Source organism: Glandiceps talaboti, chromosome 4 (assembly GCF_964340395.1).
Source record: "Glandiceps talaboti chromosome 4, keGlaTala1.1, whole genome shotgun sequence".
NCBI lineage: Eukaryota > Metazoa > Hemichordata > Enteropneusta > Spengelidae > Glandiceps > Glandiceps talaboti.
The window spans coordinates 15715513-15731616 of record NC_135552.1 but is presented as its reverse complement, the minus strand read 5'-3'; the positions used below and the strand labels follow the sequence as shown (position 1 = coordinate 15731616).

The window sequence follows — 16104 nt, the reverse complement described above, 5'->3', positions numbered from 1 at the left end:
GGAGAATCCTGTGGTCATCTTCCAGTATTTTCTAATCTATATACAAATTACAATGGACTCGACTACACACTAACAAATTGAACAATGGTTTTACATTACACATACTCTAGAGTTTGTGGAATTGCCATGCTACCTGTTTGTCTGTGGTTAAATGTTTGCCATATTTGTCGCTATTTGCAAACTATTACTATATAAAAAGAGTGTTCTCCGTCGATGTTATTTTGACATTAGTGAATGCCTGGATCTATGGTGAATGCAAAGGTAAATAACGTGTGTCATGTGATGATAACTCAGCGACACAACAAATGATACGAAGTCGACGTTTAGTACATCAAACCCTTTTATTTTTTTATGTTCTTGTCGTGCAGAGATTGGAAGACATTCCATTATCAACCATGAGTGGTAGATACGGCAGTTTGATGACTGCCTTTGATGATATTGTACGATGTACGTCAATACCATGCAAGGGTGATGAAACAGGTAGGATATCTGAATTTGATATTAAATATTGACATCAATAATGGACCAATTTCATAGCCTGGTCAAGAAGAAACTTGAGTCGTTTTCAAATCATTGCCAACTATATGTTAACGAGGATCTCTAAAATTGATAGCTGCAATAATTGTAGCGTCTTGCTGCGGTTTCGAGGGTTTTTTTCGTCTGTTTTGGTGACTTTTAGTTTTAGTGTTTAACCCGCACCTAACGGTGCTGTTAGGTGCGGGTTAAACACTAAAACTTAAAAAGTCACCAAAACAGACGAAAAAAACATCAAAACCGCAGCAAGACGCTACAATTATTGCAGTTATAAAATTGAAAGCCAGGGCTACCACTGTATTATTTCAAAACTTGACATAGACACTATCTAAACAGAGTCAATATTCACCAATATGTATCCAGGAGTAAAATATAAATGGCTAGCCTTTGATGAAGAGAATTTAAGAGTGGCCCTAGTAAAGCCATTCCTATATTTCTCATAACATCTTTACATTGTAAACTGATACTGTGATAGGTCAGTTGGTTAAATCTTGGAGTAATTATACTGTCAGTATAATTACTTCAAGGTTAAATATATCCAGTACACTGTACATATTGGTGATACATGTGCTTTTATTGATAATTGTACTTTGTAACAGCCTGAATGTCCGAAGGAAGCTGTGAATCCTTTTTTCGTTACCAATCAGTGACGTTGTGATTTCTGTCCAATTATGTCGCAGAGGGACTAGTTTTTATTATTTCGTCAGCTTGAAATAACACAGGGTCAGTCGGGTCATGAGAAAAAACACAGAATTATTAAACTACATGTGTGCCTGCTCTAAGGAAAAGACTTTGATAAATTGATGCAGATTGTGACGGGCTCCAGAACCATTTAGATTATTAGGGAATTTTTATCCCATCATTTCCTTTCTCATCCTGTACTGTAGAATTTCTGACATTTGCAAAGCATCAAGATGACTGTAGAAAGAGATGGCTAGAATCAGAAATTGAAAATGCCCAGCTGAAACAAGAATTAGGTAAATTGCAGGCAGAGAAAGATACCTATGAAATCACTCTCAAACATGTCAGGTGAGTAGTAAATATGATTCTGGTAAAAATTGATGCTTCAGTTTACTTTTAGTCTTGAATGATCAAGCTAAGAAGAACAGAAACTAAATCTATTAGTGTTTGATATGGTAGATTACACAAGTGCATGATAGCAATTCCTCAGTTGTGTGAATCTAATTCTAATGACCCTATGATCAAGATACTGTAAACATTGAGAGTTTCAAAACTACGGCAAATACATGGAACTCAATAAATGTCTGTGTCAGCCTATGGAGCCTGCACTGGTACGTTTGTATGTGTGTGGCCACTTGAAAGAAAAAAAACTTTCAGAGATGCCTGCCTACTATTATCGTGGGGATGTAAAGCCAACAATGTAATTATGTTTTCAAGACCTTGTGATATCGTTCTATGTTGCACCATAAAACCTATGTTTTTGTGGGGTTTTTAAACGTAAGTGATCTATGTTATTGTACTTGGTCATAAGAGGTAACCTTGAAGGATTAGAAAATGTTTACCAGGCAAAGTACTCACTAATGTGCTAACCTGGGATTGAAAATTAACCCTTTAGGTACCTGGTACATTATATGTAAAAGAAAAAAAAACATACTTTTTATAGTGCAACATAGTACGATATCATAATCATATGTGTTATTGAAAGCTCTTGAAAACATTGCTTACTTTTTAGCCCCATGTAAAATATACTGTAGACTCGCTCTTCTTTACTTTAATTGCAATGTCGTTCTTTTTTTTTTATAAAATAGGAATCAGTTGCAAATAGAATTAAAGAAAAGACAGAAGAGTGAACTGAATAGAGATGCAATGGTAAGTCATCTTTGACAAGTTTTGTAAGTCTTGTACTGGCATGTCGGTCTTTCTGTACCCTTTTATAATTGATACACCACATGCATGTATAATAAATTTACTTTCAATGTATGTTCTGAACCTGATAACTGGGTATGGTCATAGACAAATTATCAAAACATCCACAAGGAAATAATTTAAATTTGAATATTTAAATTTGCGGATTTGCCAGAAATAAAATAATCTCTGACAGATCATGATGCAATTCAAGTTTGTTGTTATCGAGAGAGAAGAAAAAAATGTGTCCATATTTTTTTATGGCAATGCAGTGTTTTTGTTAAGTCGTCTGGGAACCCCGGTAACGAGAAATCTGGTAAAATTTGCAGAGCATGTTGTCATGTACCGATAATGTTGGTCAGAAACCCTGGTAAAATGCCTGGGGAACTCGGGTAGATTTTACCTGACACTGACAGTAACTTTTTATATATTGTATTTTAGGTCAAGTTGTCATAACTGTGTAACAGGTATGGCAATTTGTCACTGAGTACTAAAATTTTAACCAATACACACAACATACTTTTTTGAGAAGCCGACAGCTTGCCAGAAATTTCTCACTGGTTTTACAAATATCAACCCAAATGTTCTTGACACAGTGTTTCTTGTTTTTTTTATTGACATCTACCAGGATAGGCAGTTAGCTCTTGTCAGAGAATTGTTGAATGATGGAAACAGAATGAGTATGTTGAATGAAGAGGAAAGACAAAGTCTTATCTTTCTTAGTAATACAAACCTACGGGCAAATACACCAAGCAAGAGGTAAGTATTTAATGCTGTGCACTACCTGCAACTGGAACGGCAAGTTTTTTAGATTTTTTTTTTTTTTTTTTTGGGGGGGGGGGGGGGGGGGTCAACGGTTTTGTTATATATAATGAGTTACTCATAATATCATACACCCTAAACAGTATTGAATCACTGTAATAGGTAATATAGTTTGTGTAGCTGTATAAAGAATATGAATACTACAAATCCAGTCAAATTTATTTTTGGGTTCATACTCAAAAAGCAACACCCCTCAACACATTCAAGATTCCAACTGATTGTTGTATGTTGTAGTATTTAAAGACTCCTAATTAACATGCGTGGTGTCTAATTATGCATGTTAATTATTAGGTATTTGAACAACACAGTGAATATATTGTTAGTTGTGAGATTGAAGAATAATACTGCAATTACAGCTATTACACCCATCATCTGCCATGTTCTGTATGCTTTGTTGGAGAGTATAATTCATGTGTAAACTAGGTGGTCTTGAAGACTTAAGTTACTGTAATATAGACACCCTGGTTTGACAATAGATGCATATGGTATCTATTAATGTACTGTCAAGTTATAAAACTATATTTGTAAAATTTCAGTTGATTTATTTTGTCATCAGAAACACTTACAATCTCTTTAAAAATCTGATGTGGAGGTAGACTACCAGTTGTTCAACTCCCAGTACATTTGTGCCTGTGGATTTTTTCCTTAAATTATCCATGGTATTAGATATTTTTTTTAGAAATATTTGTATTTAGGAGTACAAAACAGATTCCATTAAAAATAAAATCACATTTGTCGGATGAGAACTAAAATGGTTCAAAGCACCACCACACTATATTGAATTATTGATCTCACTACCTAACTTTGTCCGTCTGTCTGTCTGTCTGTTCGTAGGTTATCAACTGTTGATGAATCTGCTGATTTGTTGTCAGCATCAGATATCAGTTATGAGCACACAGAGGAAGACTTAGACGATATCTCATACCTCAGAGATGGTACACAGTGGAGTAGACATCAATCAGAAACAAAATCTAAAAAGGTAGGTATGAAAAAAAATCAGTGAAAAGGTTATACCCAACGTAAACAAAAGAGGGAAAATGCAACTCAAAATATGATAGTATTATGTTTTACACTTGGTTATTTTTTTGGTTTTGATATTTCTTGTCAACACATATGCAACCAATTTCATAGTTTTTGTAGCATGTGATCAGAAGATCAGTTTATCAGTGGTTGACAAGTAAAGGTGGCTTTGAAAGTGTCAAGAAAGTGTTCTCCTTGTCACACTATCTAAGTACATTGTCACATTATGACATAGATATGCTCACAGACACACACACAATAGTCTTCCAGGGTTCAAAATTAACCATAGTCCCACTTCCACAGACTACTAGGTTTTGTCATGGGGTAAAAATAATTTGCAGTTTGTAACCCAGTCAGGCTACTGCTGCTTGTGTGACTAACAATTTAGCAGATCATGAGGTGGAAGATAGACAGAGGTGAAATCATTTTGACAACAGACTTATTTCCAATGGGGGTATCATCCTGTTTTCAGTGCAGAATGCATGTAGGGAACTATTGGGTTGTCATTCTTGAGCTTCAAATTGCAGAAAGTGGCAGTCCACTGTGACTACAAAAAGTGAAAAAGTTAATTCCAAGCCTTTTTTTTTTTTTTGTTCTATCAACAGCGACCAAGTGCACCTCCATTTGAAGTTGAGGAAGCCAAAACTGTGAAGAAAGTTAAGAAGTCGACATACTCTAAAACTGAGGCTGTAAGGATGAGTATGATATATCTACCCGTTTACAGTATTAATTACTACATCGAGTGTACCATCATAGTTAGAACTAACGTAGCCTACAATCCGAGTGTGGGGATTCTGGCATTTTGGAGTAACAGCCATATATTCAAACCTGAAATTAGATTATGATTTTCCGCAGCAACATTTGATTTGTAATCATCGTACAGCTTAAACCCTACAAGTTGGTTCTAATCACCTGGTGACGCTATAGTGTCATCTCACAGCGGGAAGAATTAAACAGCCCAATAAGAATTTGCGTCTGTTTTCTGGTTATAGCTTTATCAAAGCAATAGGTCGTTAACAAAATGCCAGGTGTAGTTGGGGAAAAGTTACAGCAAAATCCTCACATAACTAGATTCTAGGCCAGAAATAACGTCATGTGCAGATATCGGTGTAGGAACTTAAAACAGTGAGGTGGACAATTTGGAAAGGTTTGAAAATATTTATAATTGTTTTGACATTTGGTTTCTATGTCAGCTTGTTAATAATGGTCATTTAAGTGTTTTCATTCTAGATGTTAAAACAAATATGCCACCCCATACTTCAAAGTTCTGTATTTGTAGCAATAAGCTTACAGAGATGAAAAAAAGGACAATATATAAAAATTGCAAAACTCAAAGAAATAAATGGACATCAAGTCTAATATTTTGTGTTTCTCTGATTGCAGGATACATCAGTAGTAACCACTACCACAGTGAATGTACCTCAAGCTGGTCCCATCACAGCTACCACCCACATAGAAACAGTTCGCAGTCCACCATATAGACTGCCCTCTACTGGTAAGTAAATGTACCTCAAACTAGTCCCATCACAGCTACCATCCGCAACAGTTTGCAGTGTTAGTATAAGCTATCTGATGAATGTTGGTGTTATTGTACTCGCAGTCGAGTGGCATTTCTGATGACATCTATGAATTTGAAGTGTACATTTTGAGTGACTTTCACTGCCCAGTGTTTACATACTATCTTGGTTATATCCTGAACTGAACATTACGGTACTTGCATTAACTTAACACAGTCCCCCTTTCCAATAATGTTATCTTGACTTTGACACAGATTCCACAGAAAGTCTAGACTATCATACAGGAAGGAATCAACTGCCTTCTACTACCAGTCTGCATAGTCCCAGCACACCAGTTGGCAGAGGACGTCGTGCGCACACTTTCTGTTCAAAGACTATTATCAAACCCGAATCCTGCAACCCAGTAAGTATAACCACAACACCACAAGTACAGTGGATCTTAACTGGCATTCTGCATGCTGAGTAGATGAAAGTCTGTGGAAAAATTCATTCTACCGCTTTTCATTCTCATTGTTTCAGCCCTATATGTACTTGCACACATTTTAAGATATGTTGTATTTCCAGTTTTCATTGCAATCAGCCCAAATGAATCCAACCTGCTCACTCTGACTGAAATACATAAATACTACACAGGGAATGGTTCATTTTTTTTCATGTACCAATGGACAGTACATATTGCATTCACAAACTTGAGTGAGAGTTGGCAATGTTCTTCCCTGATAAATTTGTATGTATATAAGAATTTACTTTTACAGCAGTTTTTGCCACTCTAGTACAGTAATAACAGTTAGATGGAAATACAGTAACACAGTGGACAGTTTCTTGTATACATAATTTACTCCCCAGTAAAAAGTGTAAGCAGCTTTTGTTAGGCTTAAAGTTGATTCTATTTTTTCCCACAATGGTATCATCAGGTAACACAAAACAGGGGGTTTTGCACCGTTATGTTGCATGATGTCAATTTGTTTGTAAAACTGATATGCAATGTAGCTGAATTTATGATGATTAATTGTAGTTGTATAGTTGTCACAGAACTAACAAACTGTTTTTTGGCAGATCTCACAAGATCCTGCATGAGCTATTGCATCCATAGCAACCACTCAAGGGTGGTCAAACTGAAAGTGTCAAATTCTTAGCAACACTTTTGTTCTCAACATCATCGCACACGCGAAAGCTTGACCACGATCACATGTTTGACAACTGTTGTTGTTAAGCATGTTTGCATATCTCAAGAGATCTGCAGCGAGACATAAAAATCCGTAATTTTAAAAGTATCCTGTAAAACATGAAAGGAGGTGGTACTATCAATGAATGAGACCCATGAATGTGCCCACCAGTGGAATAAAGATATTGTAAACAAACTCCTAAAACAGTAGCAGGCAAAATATTGCAGGGTTGCCAGTTGTTTTTGTCGACTACAAGCCCTTATCTACAGCCTGGTCTGTACGGTACGCCGTGGTGGGGCGCCCTCACACATCGTATCTTACAGTCTATCTACATTCCTGGTAGTTGTACATTTCATATTATTATTATTAATTACCATGTATGTTGTACATTTCAGTGTGAGAAGAGAATTGGATTTGGAAAACTTGCTCTCAAATGTAAAGGTAAAGGAGATATACATGACTTTTTACTCTTTTTACAGTTGTGAATTGTGTTTATACATCAAATCCTTTGAAAGCCAAACAGGCTGTATTGTGTGATGGTAGTAGTATATCCTGTGGTTATGCTAGAGGTTGGGAACCCTGGTAAAATAAAGGTGATATCTGGTAAAAATTGCACAGATTTTAATAACTTACAAGTAGCATGATGTTGATGGGAATTCTTACCCCAGTAACAGAGGAGAAATCTGATAAAACTTGCATGGATTTCCATACCTTATTGTACCATAATTTTGGGGGAGCCCAGTAACATGACATGAAATGACACTGACAATTTCATAATCAGTAAAATATTACCTCTGACCACATAGATACAGTTACGTTTCTAGCCAAAGTAATTTTGATGCATGCTTCAATGGGATTATTCCTACAGTACAGTGTATAGGGTTGTTTTTGTATACTGGTGTCAGATTTTTGAAATAGTACAGTACTAATACTCCTCAATTTAATCTTTCAGACTGTCGAGCTGTATGTCACCCCGATTGTAGAGACCTTGTACCACTACCCTGTGTACCAACCACTAACACACCTGGTGCAGGCAAACATGGTCACATAACATCATTACAATATTGGACACCAGCTACCAGTCCTATGGTTCCAGCTATTGTAGTAAGTACATGTATAGCTTGCCTTGTACCTTAGTTTTGGTAGGGAAGCCTTGATGGGTTGATAGAATTCAGTTGTAACTTATATTTTCAATGGGAAAGAATGTATTAAGTCATCGTGTATGATGTAAAAAACATATTATTAAGAGTCTTATCGACTTCCGATATCTACCTGTAATAGTTTCATAGTAACAGGAAAGTATTATGCAAGAGTTTTATCAAGAATGTCTTGTGTTTCAAGCTTGTTTTCAAGATAGGGAACTAATACTGTAAACTGCAAACTTTTCACTGAAGACTTATTTTTGCTTATTTCGTTGGAAAAAGAAAAATGCAAAGATAAGTAGTGACTGAAATGCATTCTATTAAATAAACAGTGCACCAGGCTTAGAAATGTGTAAATATTTAGTCCTTGTTAGCTACCTGAAGTCTGTAAACTCACAAAATCTTCTCATGATGAAAAAAATCTAAGTTTACAATATTTTGTATGGTTAAGTTGATATTACAAACATTGTAATACTACTAATAGTGAAAATGCATCAAACCGTACGATACATGACAAGCATGTTGATTTCAATTCTGAACAATGTCTATTATGACTGCATATGTGCAGTTTTCAGGATTCACAACGGCCAGACATTACATTTTATGTTGAGTACTTAAGATATACAAGAGACACGAGCATCAAGTTGTATATCCTACTATAACTAAGTTATACCACGACTCCTTTTGTAGCGATGACATGATGACATTCAGTAGACAACTGAATCCCCATCTCTTATTTACACAGATACACCGCATTCACACTTGAATCGGGTGACATTGATCGGTTGTCAGGGGCAACACGATTTTAAACAAGTAACTGAATCGTTTGATGTGATTATCTTTAAACAGATCCACTGTTGCAACGAAATTGAAAGAAGGGGACTGACAGAGCAAGGTATTTATAGAGTTCCTGGATCAGATCGTCAAGTCAAAGAACTGAAGGAGAAGATGATGAAAGGAAAAGGCAATCCTAATCTTGTAAGTGTCACACTGTTTACGTGTTGTGTTATACAGAGTTTCTTTCAAAAATGTGGTAGAAATTTTTTGATATTGATGAGTGGATTGCAATTCTTGGTACATAAACTAGAACTTTGCCACTAATGCACACCACAAAAATAACAAGTCTTTCATTTTTTTCCCTATATGTGCCACCCCAAATGGGTAACTTCTTAATGAAAAAATCCCTAAACATGTGTGGACTTTTCATCTGAAAATGCACTATTTGTGGGGTTGATAAATACATGTACCTATTCAATATGTAAGATTTTCTGAAATTCCCAAATAAAAGGTAAAATCACCTTCAAAAAGTCAAAGAAATTGTATCGCATGTGTCCGTGGCACCCAGCGTCTACTGTACATACAAATACTAATATGATGAGTGTTCCCAAGTCATGACCTGTATAGTGCCACCAACGGCTGAAAATATTATTTCGCCAACAAAATGTCCTTAAAAATGGGTCGATGTTTAGTATCTGCGCAGGATGAACCCTTGTCTAAAAATAAGTGTAAAGACTTAACAGCTTATCTGCATTTTGTGTTAACATTTTGAACTTACAAAGTACTTGACTGTCTACTGTTTGTTCACTTGACAAGCATACTGATAGTAATAGTTAACTCGTTTTCAATTTGTTTTACAGCATAACGTGAATGATATCCATGTAGTATGCGGTGTACTCAAGAATTTCTACCAAGGATTGACTGAACCGTTGGTTACATTCAAACTGCATCCAGACTTTGTCAGAGCTGCAGGTGAGTGAACAAAAATAAAGTACAGCCCATTGGTGGGGGGGGGGGGGGTGCTGTCATCAAATACAGATGTCAAAACATAGTGTCTGTGTGTCTGTGTCTAGTTGCAGTACGTTTCAATGGTTTATATCATAATAGACCAAATGTAGCAAGGAATTGCAATCTACTATCTTAGTGTGCAAGTTTCTTATTGATTACTGCATGTCAAAGTTGACAAAGAAAACAAATGAGAAATAACAAGAATTTCATGATATCGTGAGTCTTCTTTTCAAACTATTAAAAATGTACTAACTTTGCAAGTCCTGTGAATACGTTTATATATTGTGTTTGCATTACAAGTAGGAAATTTTGATGTGTAGCATTCGAAGTGAAATGATGAGGAATATAGCATGATCTATAGTCAGATGTAAAAAACACAAATCTTTCCAAAATAGTAATCGTCGTCTAAAGTATGTGAATAAAATTTACAAATTTCTTTCAATGTTCAGTTGTCTACCTTTGATGAAACGTAGCTTTTTTTCTGAAGAGCATCTGATGTGTGAAATTGCTGAGATGAGTTTTCTGTCTGGCAACACTTGTCTGTGTGTGCATCTAATGATGTTCACAACAACACAGTGCAGTGATTCATAGTAGATGGTCAAACATTATTCATGACAACTGTATGCATTTTTTTGTTTATAGAAACGTACGATGAGAGTGACCGTCAGACTGGTATGTATCAGGCAATCAGTGAACTACCACAACCTAACCGAGATACCCTGGCCTATATGATTCTACATCTACAAAGGTAAAAACAGATAAACATGTACTCGTACTTGTACTTACACTCTTATCACCAGCTAGGTTCAATCAATTTACAGCAGATATATACATTTGTAATAGTGCTGAAGTACAGTGACGACAAGGATACCACGGCATTTGCGATGTAGATGTAGACATACCTTTGTGTTACAATCGATCCAGTCGGAGTTTGAACGATTAACTTCATTGATGTACAGTACAGTTAATAAACTATAATTGATATTGAAACCAGTTTTGGATAAAAAATTTTAAACATTTTTTATCAACTGTGACCTTTCACCTTGATATTTCAGAGTTGCTGAAAGTCCAGTTTGTAAAATGCCAGCTGGTAATCTAGCCAAGGTGTTTGGACCTACACTGATTGGACATGCATGTGCTGAACCAAGCCATGTAGAAATCTTGTCAGACCTCAAGAAACAAGAAAGGGTATGTATTTACACTGAACTACAATGTCAGCTCTGAGGTGACATGCACTCAAAACTGATCAACTGGATTTGGGGTACCATTCACATTGTATTTTGTACTTGACTCAGTGTTGACATAAATCACAGATTAAAATAATCCACTATTAGCATAACTTCCATTTGTTTCAATCTTGTAGCAGTAATCCTGAACTTTGACCTTGTAAATTGTCCCTTTGAACCCCTACTTAGGAAACTAGAAACTACTGGCATCATCAAATAGAATTTTATGTCGACATGTCTGTTCTAAACTATCCTCTTGCATGTACCTGGCCTAATTTAACCAGTCTCAGGGTTGTTCACATTTGTTTTGTTACGTAGGGTTAAGATTACAGTTGTCTCAGAGTCAACAGAACTTGTCCAGTGTGAAACCACCTAGTTGTTTGTGGAACACCTGCCACACATAAATGAAAACATGATCAGAGACCCCTTACTGTATTTACATGTACATTTCATTCCTCCTCTGTTAGGTAATGGCCCAACTGTTAAAGATGCCACAAGACTTCTGGAATGCCTATGCCAGTGCCAACATTGAGAACGATGTTATTTACAATCGTAATGCTATGGCAACACCAGAATCAAAGCCAAGTAAGTTATGATCAGTGTGTGGGTATGTGTGATAGTGTGAACAGATGTATATATACATTTGTTTCTTTGGGAACTCCAGAAAGTAAGTTATGATCAGTGTGTGGGTATGTGCAATAGTGTCAATATGTAGTATACATTTGTTTCTATGACAACACCAGAATCACTTTTGATGTGGAAACCAATAAACTTGGGTAGATTTTACCCACCTGCCACCCCCCAAAAAAACTCAATGATTATTTGTTATTTACTTATCCAGCATAAAGCAGTATGCTAGGTCCATTGACAACTCCCTATCTTATTTGTTATTTGCCTACCCAACACCAAACAGTATGCTAGGTCCAGTAACAACTCCCTATCTTATTTGTTATTTGCCTACCCAACACCAAACAGTATGCTAGGTCCATTAACAACTCCCTATCTTATTTGTTATTTGCCTACCCAACACCAAACAGTATGCTAGGTCCATTAACAACTCCCTATCTTATTTGTTATTTGCCTACCCAACACCAAACAGTATGCTAGGACAATTGACAACTCCCTATCTTATTTGTTATTTCCCAAACTCAGCACCAAGCAGTATGCTAGGTCCATTGACAACTCCCTATCTTATTTGTTACTTACTTACCCAGCACCAAGCAGTATGCTAGGTCCATTGACAACTCCCTATCTTATTTGTTATTTCCCAAACTCAGCACCAAGCAGTATGCTAGGTCCATTGACAACTCCCTATCTTATTTGTTACTTACTTACCCAGCACCAAGCAGTATGCTAGGTCCATTGACAACTCCCTATCTTATTTGTTACTTACTTACCCAGCACCAAACAGTATGCTAGGACAATTGACAACTCCCTATCTTATTTGTTATTTCCCAAACTCAGCACCAAGCAGTATGCTAGGTCCATTGACAACTCCAGGCAAGACACCATACAAGTCATCATCCAGCAGTTCGGTAGCAACAGATGGATCTATCGGCAAGAAGTCAGTCTTCTCAAGGACACCTCTTACACCGAGGTAAGTAAATGATGCCATGATTCCAATCCAAGGTCAATGTTATCAAACTGCCAATGAATCAAATCAACACAGAATGTTTAAATCAATGACTCAGAAATTTGTTCTTAAAACTCAGGGGACATTTGCTGCCCTTCTTCCGGTGCACATATGTTTTGGGATGTTTACAAACAGTGGTAAAATCGTTGTATTTTATTCAAACTTTCTCTACAAAGGTTAATGTCATAACTGATATCATTCTCAGATTCTGTTTCACATCACATGAGTTGTAAAATCAAATTTGTTTCTTTTTCTTTGACAGGGCTGGCTCCAAACCCAGCAAGAAAAAATTTTACTTCTCCTACCCCTCTCTGAAATGAAAAACTGTCTACTAAACCACATCTTGATTCTGTTGGCTCTACTTCTCTAGATACTTTGACTGTCTATCTGTATCTGCTTCTTGTCTTCAGACACACTTTCTTTTGTTTTGTTTTGTAAATATTTGTGAGGGACTATATACCTAAGAATCAGTTGTATTATTGCATTGTTTTGCATCATTAGACCCAAAGTATTTAGTTTAACTTGAAATGTATCACTTCTTTGTTCATTATATTAATTCAACCATGATGACAAAGTACATGTATTTGAAATGGCAACTTACTTCATAGTATAGCCTATTTGATGTGGCCTCTAATAAGAAAATACAAACTGTTCTTGGTCTGATTTATATAACTAGGTTTTGGTGCGAGTCATGACATAGTTAGAGGGATATGGGCTCACCAAATTTTGGTGTATCTCAGGGGATTGTTGAGTATCAGTTGCACTTGGCTTAGGGATGGGGGCACACTGTTATGGGTCTTACCACATCACTTGTAATCAATATACTAATTTCAAAGTTGCAACGTAACATAATATGTTTGTCATACTCCCATGTTCTCTCTCTGTCTCTTTCTCTCTAAATCTCTCACTTTATCTTGCTCTCACTCACTCTCTCTCTCTATACATGTATATATATATATATATATATCCCTCACTCTCTTTCTCCCCACCCTTCCTCCCAGGAGGCCCTCCCTATCATCATGCAATAATCCATTGTAGGTAAATAGATAATTAACATTGGTTTCACTTCATTCATTCATTATGTTTGTCCATCTTCACAGAGTTGGCAGTACAAAGAGCGGCAAGAAAAGCAGCAGACCACGTCATTTCTTCTCCTCCCCTAAACTGGTTTGATCTCAACTAGAAAATCACCACCATACTTAGCAACATATACAATGAAACCTGTTTCAACTGATTCCTGATTAAAATGTCAAAAACAAACTGATTTACAAAATAATTTTGTCACTCAATTTAAATCTAATAAGACATTCTCTGAACTGAATTTGATTGGATGTCAGACCCAACATACCCCTAGTGTCACCAGGTGTTCATTGTATAGTCATACATTTAAATTGACCAATCACAATCAGCTATGGACCTAACATATTCTAGTGTCACCAGGTGTTCAGATTGTTACAGGTGTTCATTGCATTGCCATACATTTAAGTGACCAATCAGTTGTCACCAGGTGTTCATTACATAGCCATACATTTTTGTAAGTGACCAATCAGCTGTCACCAGGTGTTCATTGTATAGCCATACATTTAAGTGACCAATCAGCTGTAGACTCTAACCACTATTAGTGTCACCAGGTGTTCAGATTGATACAGGTGTTCATTGCATAGCCGTACATTTAAGTGACCAATCAGCTACATACCCCACCCACTGCTGCCTTTTTTTTAAAGCCAGGTTTTCAACAATTTTGACATTTTAATCCAAATGATTATGATTATAAAATTTATGACAGATATATAATGTAATATGACTATTCTAGTTGATAAGTGTAGATTACTCTTAGAAAAATAGGTAGTTTCAGGCCAGTTGCATGTACATTGACATTTCAACCTTGACCTATGACCTTACAATAAAAAGTATAAAGGAATAGTATGAATTATCCAAGTCATTTACCCTCCACTTTTTATGTAGCTATGAAAGTTCTACACATGAATGCCTTCTCAAGTGCAAATAAAGGTAGACAGTATAAATAGTTTGTGTCAATTTTTTTTTTTTTTTTTTTTTTATTTTTTTTTTTATTTTTTTTTTTTTTATTTTTTTTTGTTGGTTCCAGTAACTGTAATGCTGCACGACAGTAACCCTATACTTAGTTTACCCATTTGGATGATTTTATAGTCTAAACATGTCCTGTGATTTTTTTGCAGAACATTTACCATAATTTGTACATAATGTATATCCAATCGTTCTCTCCATAGTCAACTTCTGTCGCAAATCGATCTGTCTTCTTTACTGTAAATGTTCGTCATAGTTTTTTCAGTTTGTAGCAAGGTTTGTCAAACTATGATATTTACTCTGTTGACTCGTGACCAATGTAACCGTATTGTAGATTGCTCAAGCGTAGAGTTGATAGATGAAAGAATCCATGACTATGTTGTGCACAAATTTATGTAAACTGTAGACTATTATAAAAAAAATTTTTTAGTACCTTGTATCTTCTTTGTCATTGCAAGTTTTGAATATGATTTAATTATAGCAATACTCTACTCCCAGGGTTCATACACACTTAATTGAATTTCAACAGACGTCTGGAAAAATGAGATAAACTCCTGGAAAATCAATCAACTAAACAATCGATATTAGTCATAAAATGTTCGTTAGATTGGTGATGTGTTAAAATGTAAGTGTGGCGTAAAATGTATTTCGCTGGTCAACACTCTCGGTAAAATGACCACAGTTGGATCTGAGTACTCCTGTAGATTTGCTGATAAATTAGTGGAAAGTCCTAGAATTTGATTTGACTTTGAAAGTGTATGAACCCTGACTTAATTTTTTGTCATGTGTACAGAAATTTATACTAATCTTTACAACATACTTATTACCTTCTGATTTTTTTTTTTTTGCCAAATTTTTATTTTTTCCCACTTATCGTGTGACACTTTTTCACAAGTTTGAATACATGTAAATCTGTATGATTTGCAAGTGAAATATTAGTAGGGTTAGGGCATTTGAAGCCACACTTTATAATCGACTTGAACTATATAATACAAATAGTAAGTATAGTAGACAGGCTTATAGCACTGTCCCTACTAGATTGTAAGGTACATTGTGACATTCCGACCTCACCGGCCTCCTCTCTCACTCACACACACAGGAGGGGAGGGGTTGGCCGATATGTGAGGGCACCCCATCAATCATGGCATACCTTACAGACTATGTCCCTACCTAAATCGTTTTTGAAACTGGTTCAAACTGAATCGATTCAGTTAATTTGGGTCAACACTAGTTTCTGTCCCTACGAGAAAACAGAGCAATGGATTTGAATCGATTCACTGTTGCTTTTGTGTTCGAACTGGTTTACTTTGAATCGGTGTGAAACCACCACCACCACCCCTGAGATTG

General features: G+C 36.0%; 1 protein-coding gene across 1 annotated transcript; it reads left to right on the top strand.

The window, feature by feature from the left end:
• The first annotated feature begins 234 nt into the window (after positions 1-234).
• LOC144434223 (rac GTPase-activating protein 1-like) lies at positions 235-13884 on the top strand. The gene is made up of 18 exons (XM_078122677.1): positions 235-261; positions 369-480; positions 1422-1563; positions 2304-2364; positions 3029-3159; positions 4057-4201; positions 4848-4931; positions 5626-5737; positions 6014-6162; positions 7321-7366; positions 7878-8029; positions 8917-9045; positions 9705-9816; positions 10495-10600; positions 10908-11040; positions 11546-11663; positions 12543-12675; positions 13812-13884. Exons 1-18 carry the CDS (start codon positions 235-237, stop codon positions 13882-13884), a joined length of 1965 nt encoding a protein of 654 aa, XP_077978803.1.
• The last annotated feature ends 2220 nt before the right edge of the window (positions 13885-16104 follow it).